At 39.8% G+C, this 10,726-nt stretch overlaps 1 protein-coding gene across 2 annotated transcripts; it reads right to left on the reverse strand.

The window, feature by feature from the left end:
* Positions 1 to 2,512: 2,512 nt before the first annotated feature.
* On the reverse strand, positions 2,513 to 8,087 carry LOC131326178 (uncharacterized). 2 transcript variants are annotated; one of them, XM_058358817.1, is made up of 6 exons: positions 7,935 to 8,087; positions 7,496 to 7,809; positions 7,049 to 7,154; positions 5,436 to 5,559; positions 3,730 to 4,725; positions 2,513 to 3,168 (listed from the first exon to the last, which is right to left on the reverse strand). In XM_058358817.1, exons 2-6 carry the CDS (start codon positions 7,668 to 7,670, stop codon positions 2,770 to 2,772), a joined length of 1,800 nt encoding a protein of 599 aa, XP_058214800.1. In that variant the 5' UTR covers positions 7,671 to 7,809; positions 7,935 to 8,087; the 3' UTR covers positions 2,513 to 2,769. The 2 variants fall into 2 exon arrangements, with proteins under 2 accessions (XP_058214800.1, XP_058214801.1); XM_058358818.1 differs by lacking the exon at positions 7,935 to 8,087 and having other exon boundaries at positions 7,496 to 7,885.
* Positions 8,088 to 10,726: the final 2,639 nt, after the last annotated feature.

Below are 10,726 nucleotides of genomic sequence, written 5' to 3' on the forward strand. Positions count from 1 at the left end.
GGGAAAATGACGACCAATGACGTGTTTAGATAATTAATACCAGTCAATGACATTTTCGGCATTAACAAATATTATCAGCATGTCTTTGATGGATATTAATTATCAAAACACGTCATGGGCCGTCATTTTCCAAACTCCTCCAATTCTTCTGAGAAGCCCAGCGTTTGATATTCTCCACTTTAATGTTTGATTGATAACCCTTGTATGAGGAATCGGATGAGGGGGTCATGGTTGATTGCATTTGTAAACGAATCTGTCTCTCCCCACACTTTTGGGAGATCAGCAAGGCTCTGGTTTGTCTGTCCGGAGGATTATAACCAAGGGTTTCAAGTTAGTACAGTATAAATATCCTCACACCCATCAAACAAAATACTCCTACGATAGTGTAACATGGTTATATAACTACTCAGGGTGGAAATTTGGCCTAGTCCGACCCGGCCCTTAAATAATTGGGCTCGGGTTAGCCCGATCCAAGCCCATCAAGCTCCAACAAAAATTTGATTGGGCCAGGCCGGTCCAAGGTTGGAAGACCTAAGCCCAGGTCCAGCTCGTGGCCCTAACAAATACAGGCTTGGGCTATTTAGGGCATTTTCTTAGAACTTTCGTCGTGAGGCAATTTCTAAAAAGTTTATCTGACTTCGTTATTGCAATTCTTTCTGATTGATTTTGATACAACTGTAATGTTGCCCATATGTCATTATCAAGATCAGTGATTTTTTAAAATAAATTCAATCAATGCTACTCGTATGTCATTGATCTTGGTCAATGATTTATTAAGTGCATTCAATCACCATCCGTTACATAATCACATATTCGTTAATTGAAACGCATGTAATTTGCCTCAAGCCCTACCCATAGGAATCAGGTAGGGCCCAGGGCCGGGCTAAATTTCAACGGGTTCAGACAGGTTTTGGGCCTCGGGGCAAATTTACACCCCGATATAACAATTCATAAACCAACTCTACTATTACGTACCAGACAACCTCGTCCTTATTAAAATTCCTTTGCTGTTTTAAAGTATTTTCAATCATGTATTATTGGTTTGGCTTCCAAGCCGAATCCTTAGCTGACATGACGACCTACCGCTCATTATGTTTTATTTTAATGTTTTCTTCTTAAGTTACAGATAAGCAATCCAAAGTAAACGACATTTTAATTTCAATAATTTTATAATCACACACAAACACTCATAAAGGAAGTGGGCTCCACACACACTCCACACATCTAGTGTGTCCTTTTTGAGTGTGAATATGTGTGTGTGTAAGTGTTTGTGTGTGGTTGTAGCATTGTTGTTTTAATTTTAAACCGGTCGAGCAAGTGAGATTTTCCTACCGAGTGAAGCTTGTGGATTTGAATCATGGACCCAGGGGTGCTGTAGCCGTTTATCTCGGCAATGGACGGCTTGGATTTTCATCCAAACAATAGATGGGTAGGATCTGTAGAAACTCGGATTATATCCAATCATTCATTGTCAAGATTGATGGCTCGTGTGCGCCCTACAGGGTGTCTTGCTGGGTTTTGCACTACATGATTTCCCAATTGTTGAATCCATACCCTGATACCATATCTCAGTATCATACATGAATTTCAATGAACTACTATATAAAAACATTGTATCTGCAGCACCCACACAATATGATCTCCCGTGAAATATGTATTGGTTTCCGAATCTGTTTGAAATTATTGGGATATTATCATTCACCTAATGTGCGGAGCAGCGGAGGTATCGAATTTTGAATTCCATTTAATGCATACACTCACACAGTCACAAGCGCTATTATATTTGGTGGATACACATAGCATCAATTCTGAGCCGATGGATCACGTAGCTTGTATCTGATTTTTATTAAGCTGCATTTGTTCGTTCCTCAAAAGATAAGCCTCGCTTAACTTCACAACTAGTATTAAATGACTAAAATACTATTTCGAGGATTTCACACACACACATATAGCCTGTTTGACTTTCCTATGTGGTGGTGTAGTACTTGTCCACATCCAATAACTTATAAGTCGGCAGATAACTTCGCTCTTTATTCAAATCAAACTCCCTGTACTGTGTTTTGCTTATATATAAATTGAGTTTACTTTCTGATAAAAAATAAATAAAAAAATCAAACTCCCAGTATTTTTGGTTCTCCTCAACATGGCTAGCCATTCTTAGAAGTATTCTTTATTATCCAGACAGAAAAATAGTAAGATCAGGGATGCTAGTCAAAAGATTTTTAAACTATTTTCTTTTCCTTCCTTTCCAACATACAGATATCAACCAAACAGAGAACACACTAAAGAACGGAGGGAAATTGGGAGAGTTTATTGCCCCATACCCCTTTTCCACCAAACATTTGGGGGCAGCTTACACAATTGTCTTGGGCACACGCCTACTGTGTTGCGGAAAATGGGTATGAGGCACCATGTGGTGGTATCCAAGGGCATTGGATCATATCTTGGTAAATGGTAAATCGGTTCTTTAATTTTGGTACAAGCCAGATAAACTCATAAAGTTCGTCCTGAGTTTCAACGAAAACATATATGCATAACAAATTAACAATCAGTAGAATGCCAATCTTTTCCTCGATACAGAACATAGGCTGTTATTCACTCCCATTGTTGAGGAAACAACGTATAGAGACCAACAATGTATAGTACAGTAACCCTCTTACCTTGTAAACATGGCGCAACCAAAAGACACCGTTCTTAAAAACCGAACAAATAAATCTAAAAATAATTTTGAAAAAAGAAATAACATGATGGACAATTACTTCACAGAGGTTATAAGGGGTCAAAAGGTTCAGGCAGGGGCTCAAATCCGTTGTCAAAGAGGGGTCCTTGATCAGACTTACCATCAAAACTATGCAGCCAGTTTGTGTTCTTCAAGTCTTCCTTGAGCAGAATTGTGTCATACCGGGAGCTCTCATAGATGTCCATTTCACTGAGTTTCGCTGAAAGTCGGTAATTCACTTCTTTCGTTCCATTTTCGGGAGACCTATTTATATAGTCTCCATCTTCTGAAATGAAACCATTATTGCTGACAGGCAGGTTCCCATTGACAGAAGCTGGAGCACTTAAAGCACGACCAGGTTGGTTTTTTGGATTAGCAGACCGAATGCTCTGAGGGAAGCGTGTGGTTCCAGAAAGAGGGCGAATGCCACTGGTTCCATTTCTAATGTCCTACGAGTATAATGGAAACACATTCAAGATTGATCGGAAATACTAAAGCATACACCTAAAAATTTATTGAAGCCCACATTTGATGGTAAATTTCCTGCCATTTAGATGTGTAAAGAAGCCTGCTCATCAGTCTTAATTTATTGTGCCCAAGCTCTAATCAATAAATCAATCTTAATTTATTGTTAAGAAGCCGTCAATCTTATGTAACGTGGCAAAGCTTGAATAGTTACCAAACGAGATTGATTGATTACAAATTGTGTGACTCTAACTAAACTTCCAAAGTGGATGATTATGATGGAAATAGTTGCATTTATATTGCATCAAGATAACCACAAGATGCTCCAAACATTAAATACATGATGGTTAATGATAAGATTAAAAGACAATGGTCGATTTTGGATGAATATTTTTTAATTTAAACACGCAAACAAAATATAATGAAAGTGAAGACATCTAGAAGGATGCACTTTCATACAACGAAATTGCAGACATATCAGACTATGCATTTTGATATGAAACCGATAATTTTGATATAAAGTAGGGATGGAAGAGAGTGCATACCATATGTCTGATAGCCATGTCCAGCGATTTCTTAGAGATATTCCTACCAAATCCAGAGCTCTCAGTGGATGTCGCTGAAGATTTTATTGGTTTCCGCAATGATAACTCTGGAACATGCGATGCCTTACGAGTCTCCATTGTATCAATGACTTGTGAAACAGCGTGCAAACGCCCCTTTACAGGAGATTCCATGATTCTTCCCCTAGAAACAATGGGTGATGGTTGTCTTCTAGGGACATTTGTGGGAGTGGGGGTTTCTACATTCCCCTTGACAGTCAGAGCGGCACCTGGTCTGGACCTACCAGCAGAAAGCGGCCTGTCGGGCAATGTTGTTCGCAGGTTTGGTGGTGTCTCAAGTGAAAAATCAGGAAGAATCATTGGCTGAGGCAGAGGCCGAACTCGTGGACTAGGGGAGCTAGGCCGGGATAACGTTGCTGCATTGCGCCCATTTGATGGCATCCGCCCAACAGGTGTTGAAAGTCCTGCTTCTGGAGACAAAGGTGCTGTTGATGGAGATAAAGAAGGTGCTGAATTCCGACGAGTAGGTGTTGATGGGCGGGAAGCTGACCTTGTGGCTGGGGTATTCAAGTTTGCAGGAATTGAGGGCCTTGAATTTGGAGTTGAGGGTCTTGAATTTGGGGATGGTCTCATTCTCTCGATGGAAGAGGTGGTGGGCGATGGACGAGCTTTAGAAGGAGTTGAGGGTCTGGATGTCACTGGACGGGCTGATGGGGTGGAAGGTCTCGCAGTAGATGAGGACATTGAGGAGCGAGATGAAGGCGTGGAGGGTCTTGCAGTAGAGGAGGAGATTGAGGAACGAGTAGCAGGGGAGGACGGTCTTATGTAAGATGAGACTGAAGCCGAGCTGGTGTTGAGGACTGAGGTTGATTTATTTGAGGAGGTATTATATTGACTAGTTGAGATTGAAGGGCGAGTCACTGAGTTGCTTCTGACTAGTCTCGATGGATGATTGTTCTCTGATTGGGACACTGAAAGCTGAAAGTGTGAAGATTGCTCATTAAAATCTCTAGCACCCAAACAAATTTTTAAGATGACAAGTCATTATTGATAAAAGATCTATGCTGAATTAGATGGTTGCAAAGAAAATACTGAAATAAGACAGACCTCAATTGTTTGAAGTAGATGAGGTGGGGTACGTGCTAGGCTTACAATTTACCAGAAGACATTACTGGTGAGTGGTGAGCCATGGCTTAATTTATGCGGGTAAACCCAGGTGGCAGATGGTGCTTTGTTCAGCAAGGTTGGCTTGCAGCCCAAAAATAGAAATGTACAGAAGCAACCTAGGCCAGCATACAAAATATCCAAGGGGACTTTATATGGTACCTTGGTGGACCAAACCCCCAGCCAAAACCTAATCCACTTTGTTGATTTTGCCGAGTTTGACAAAAAGAATGTCCCGAGTCCTGACTATTCACTACCATAGGTCTTTGAATGCAAAAGGTATACCAAAAGAAATAATTATAACATGTTTGGATCTTTCGGAAGAGCAAGAAAGAAGAAACTCTATTCAAGTCAAGTCAAGCGCAAAAGCCGAGTGCCGTGGAGAGTATCCACAATCTAAGATCCAAACAGAACCATATGCGTCATATGATAATGAAACCAAGGTAAGGCAAATGCACCACAGATGCACAAGCAATATTTGAATAGAGGGACATTACTCCTTTATAAGAAAGAAAATATCTTACCCTTGAAGTCTTATTTGTAGAAACTGATCTAGCCAATGAACTGCTTCTTGGAGCCGCTGAGGGTGGTTGAGACTCGGTTCTATCCGATGAAGGAAAAATAGGAGTTCCAGGAGGAGTGAGCAGCCTATGAACACAAAATGGTATAACAATAAACCAGAAAGCGACAACGAACAGTCTCTTGATATTACAGTAAAGTTTCACCAAAGCAACTATCAAAGTCCAAGCAATATTTTATAGAATTGATGAAGTTCCAGAAACAAAACGACGACATCTAGCTTAAACTTGTATTTCATATCTCTATTGGGTCACTTAGTTTTAACAATGTCAAAAGATGCACGAGGAGATGTGCTTCAGTGTACCACAAATTTTTTTTCCCCTTTAAGGCTCCTATCTCGGGAGAAACTCAACGTATTGCTTGACATAGTGCTTCAATGTGCAAGGCAAAACAATGCTCACTGAACACCCAGAAGCATTAGGACAAGGCAGAAAAGCCATAAGGTTGTACAATTGTACATCTATCTCCTGAAGAACATGCTGTTTGATAGTAAAAAGTAACAGAATAACAAGAGATACAAACACACAAACAGGGGATGATTGATAGCTATCTCTTTTTAAGATCCACATATATTTCACTGGTCTTTTGTTTTTATCCAAAAAAATAAAATAAAATATTGGTGAAGTCCGTCAAAATCCAGGGAAAAAAGAGGCTGTTTGGATCATAGAAGTTCTTCTGCAGCAAAAGCAAAATTTGCAACAGAATTACAGAAATGCAGATCATGGTATAACATCTCCAACAATGGGTCAGTTTCTGACACCACAAGACAGTAAATAAATGTATCGAACAAACATATTCATGCGGTTCTAACAAACAGCTGTCCATTTAGCACAAATTGCCGTTATTTATTGCTAGTTTTGGAGTGACAATTTGGGAAGACTGGATGTGCATTAGGTTTGCCAATTAAAATAGCCACAACGGGCAAGCGCATTTACTCATACAAATATACAAGCCTCTCAAAAGCTAACTTCGTATCAGTACAAAAATGATCAAGGGACAAAAGAATGTGCATGCTGAGCAAGGTTCTCTAATTGACAATATCAACAGACAAAAAGAGAAAAAGGACAAAAATGCACAGGCTTAAAATCTAAAACAAAAAAAAAAAAACAAATAGTAACAGAGAACATGGTGAAACATGCTAGTGGACAACTGGACATGGTCCCCTATCCTATTCCTTACACAAGCGTTGGCTCTCACAGCCTTTCAGTAAATAATTCAAGGCAGAACACAAGAGGCTTGCTAATAAAAGTGTTGGCAGTTGGAACTCTAGAATAAAAGTGGCTTCCTAATATCCATCGGTTTAAGTCAATGTGATCTCTCTGTTATTGGAGATGGAAATGAGTTGTTCAAAGAACTTAAATCAAGCAAAATGTTCATGTTGCAGTTTAATGACAGTATCATCGACTTTGCACAGATCCGCGATTCAAGATTCTATTTTACCAGTGTACCGTGCTTAATATTTAATTAAACAAAAGTAATTCATAATCATCGGGCTACGATCGATCAAAACCAGACGATTGAATTCGCCAACTATTAAATAACATGTGCGGGTTGTTACCAATCATAATCATGCTTTCCTCCATCTGCCGCTGACAGTAGATCATCCATTCCACTCTTGGCCAATTTCGCTGGCCCGACTGAAAGTCTCCCCAACTTCACCGAAACTGCAATCCATGCGCGAAACCCATCTAAGGAATATACACTTAACCCATTCCAATTGAAAAAACAAAACAAAACAAAAAATACCGAAGAACCAAAAGAACAAATGAAAAACTAATGTTAATTCAGTCAACAAAAAAACTAGATAACTTTTGGCATCCAAGGTTCCGATACATCATTGATCACATCGAAATCCAATTCCAGAAAACCAATAATTTTTCAATCCGTGATCCTATTGCATACTCCAATTAAGACGGGATATATGACAATTCAGGAAGGTATATCGGTCTACGGAAGCAGCAGAATGAAGAAACGAAAAGGAAATTGAGGTGAAAGAGAGCGGTACCGTCTGATTCGTCGGAAGATGCGACGGAGAGACTGCGGCGGTTCCTAGAGAAGAGATCCAAGTTCTCGTCGGTTTCCTTGGGCATTCCTCCGTTGAAACTCAGACCTCGCCGGTGCTCCATTCTCCCCGGAATATTCCTCCCGCCGGCCAAAGATTCCTTCAGACTCCGATTCATACCTATGAATACAGGACCAAATCCATATCCAATGCAGAATTGATCAGCAGTGGCAGAGTGTGGACAGGATTAGAGATAGAGAGGTGCAGTAGATGCAAAGGCACGCACGGAGCTTTGTTGTGGATTTTACGAAATCAACCTGAGAGAGAGGAGAGAGAGAGAAAGTATGTATGATTGTTGTTTGTATTAAATAGTCCATAGATCTGTTATGAAGAGCATATGATATGATATGATGGGGGTGGAGGGGAGTAGTAAAACACTGACAAGGTGGGTGGTGGAGGTAGTATTCCTCTGCTCTTCGTTGGCTTCTTCCATAATTCACATGACTTGCTCCCAGAGAGAGAGAGGAAGTGCTGTGCTCTTCTCTCTCATCTCTCCATGGCATGCGGTGGGTCAGCTAGCTGGCAGTGTTATGGTACACAGAACATGACGCATTGGACGCTAAATAGTCAAATACTTGTAGTACCTTAGTATCATTATGTGTCATATTCTCTGGCTAAACTATGGCCCACGTGATTACTACGCCATATCTCATATCCTTAACCTTACCCTTTTACTACTTTATACTACTAATAATAATAATATCCACTTTTCACATTGTTTTTAACGAGAGGGGCTTCTTTTAAGCAGCAATTACCATAAGGGAATCATCATAGAATTTACACCAAATTATACACGCATCTTGACTAATCACTAAAGCTCTATTGTCGATTTATCATTATCCACCAGATAGAAGCCCAATTAAATTCGGGACAAGAATCCTATTAAAAAACCAACACGCAACATGCGGAATGAGGTAAAAGAGAAAGATTTAGAACTTCCATTTTCAGTTGATAAGGCAACATAATGAATGACCCTCCAAAGAAATTATGGATAAAAGCAGTTGATCGTGGCTTAACCTAAAATGCTTGACTTCTTGTTAATAAGTAGGTGCAAAAAGGTAGGTGGCCGGTGATGAAAAGTGAAAACCAAAAACCCTCCTGTGTTTTTAGTAGTCCAGTAATTGAGGATTTTGCTTTTATATATTTGTAGTGTAAAGTCCGGTGACGTTGCAACCACTGGTTAGTTAGCTAATCTCTATCATTAGACTTGTCGAGAATATCGTGCAAGGAATCATGTGTTCAATAAATAACTTTCCAAAGGAATCTGTCCAATCTAAACTATTCCTTGAAGAGGCCAACTTCTAGCTAGCTACCCCTATGCTCGATCGAGTTATGGGCATTGAGGGATATATAGAAGTGGATGCTCGATCTGGTTCTCACACAACTTCTTGCTCAAGATTATCACCCGCTTAGCAACATTATTATTTATGACTGCAGGGGTTACTCAGGGAGAGATTTGAAGCCTTGATCAATATCAAGCATGCCAACCATAACGCAAATCAACGAGCGGACGCGTTGACAAAAGATGTGCATATTTCCGTTTGGAGATTTCATATCTATCTTTTTATTTCTAGTTGTATTGTTAATTTGTTGTAATTAGCGGATTCTATGGGGGTTGAATACCATATATAGACTTGTCAATGTTTAATTTCTTCATGCACTTTCAATTACCCAAAAAAAGAGTTTCCCAGTAAACACAATTTATAATTACATTTGCCCCATCTCTCGAGACCATTCCGAGCTCGATTTTGTAGGTTTCACCCGCGCCTATAACATTAGCTCGAATAGTTTAAAAACACACATAACAGTAGCTCGAATAGTTTAAAAACACACATAAGAATTTACATGTTGCTGAGCCCAAAAAAAAAATAAAATTACATGTTTAAAAACCAACTTGATCAATCTAATCTACATAATAAGGGAGAACGGTTTTTGAATATTATGTTCTACATAAATCCTAATCATTAATTTGCCACATAAATCGTACGGCTCCGCCCCCCCCCCCCCCCCCCCCCCCCCCCCCCCCCCCCCCCCCCCCCCCCCCCCCCCCCCCCGTTCAAACAGTGGTAATTGCACAATTGCCACTAATCAGATCTTACGTTCAAAATTGAGATCTCTCCCTTCCCACTAGATTTATTTACATTATAGTCCTCTGTGATTTCCTCCCTCCCCCTCCCCTCCAAAAAAAAGAAAGAAAAAAGACCAACCTTTCACATTTTCTGTGCTATTTTTAATTTAATGGTTATTTGTAACGTCTTCTTGTATGGGGCGGGACATACATATACATGAAATTCACCTCATACGAGATGGAGTTAAAAACAACCGTTGTATCCAAAAAAATTCGAAAAAGTGATTTTTTTTAATCTAAAAACTACCAGTGTTTGATATTTCATTTAGATTGTATTTAAAAAAGCGTTGCGTCGTGCCTTCAGGAATGGGCATGTACTAGTTGTATTATATTCAATGGAATTGAGGGCTTAAGTCTAAAATATATTCGTTGATTTATTTTTATTTTTGAAAATGTCAATTCATTCAAGCCCGAAGGCGAAGATTACATCGCAAAATACATAAGTGTACTAAACTACCTAATCCGGACCCTAGGACACCCTGCAAACGCAAATCAGCACGAGGTGCCGATATGAAAATTCCGTCCGGGACAAAGAAGAGAGATCTCAAACGAAATCCCAGTACAAACCATTACACAATAAAACAGATGTAATCGAAACAACGAACAAAATACAAGCGAGAGAAAGGCTGCTCCCATGGACAAACCACCACGACCGGAGTGACCGCCTCGACAGGCCCAAGGCCGCGACCAGACCTCCCTTCACCCTCGATCTTGTCACGCCCCAAATCCGGGAGCATGACCGGCCGTGTACCATGAAGTAATCATGGGACACGAAACCTAATTAAAAATATTTTTAGTAGCTTGAAACAAATAAAGAAATACCGGATATTTTATTACAATAAAATGGGCGATTCCAAACCAATATTTTTCTCAAGCAAATGACACAATAACTCATATCTTTCAATCTCCAACTCCATAATGAACTGCCAATTAATAAAAGTGCGGAAGCTAATAAATAAAAGTGCGGAAGCTTTTTGACAATAGAAAAGAAATAAAAATGCAGACATCCTAGAGGTCCAAACACAAGGTCCCGAAAACGCTGCAGA

The sequence above is a fragment of the Rhododendron vialii genome, chromosome 5a, assembly GCF_030253575.1.
Source record: "Rhododendron vialii isolate Sample 1 chromosome 5a, ASM3025357v1".
Classification (NCBI taxonomy): Eukaryota; Viridiplantae; Streptophyta; class Magnoliopsida; order Ericales; family Ericaceae; genus Rhododendron; species Rhododendron vialii.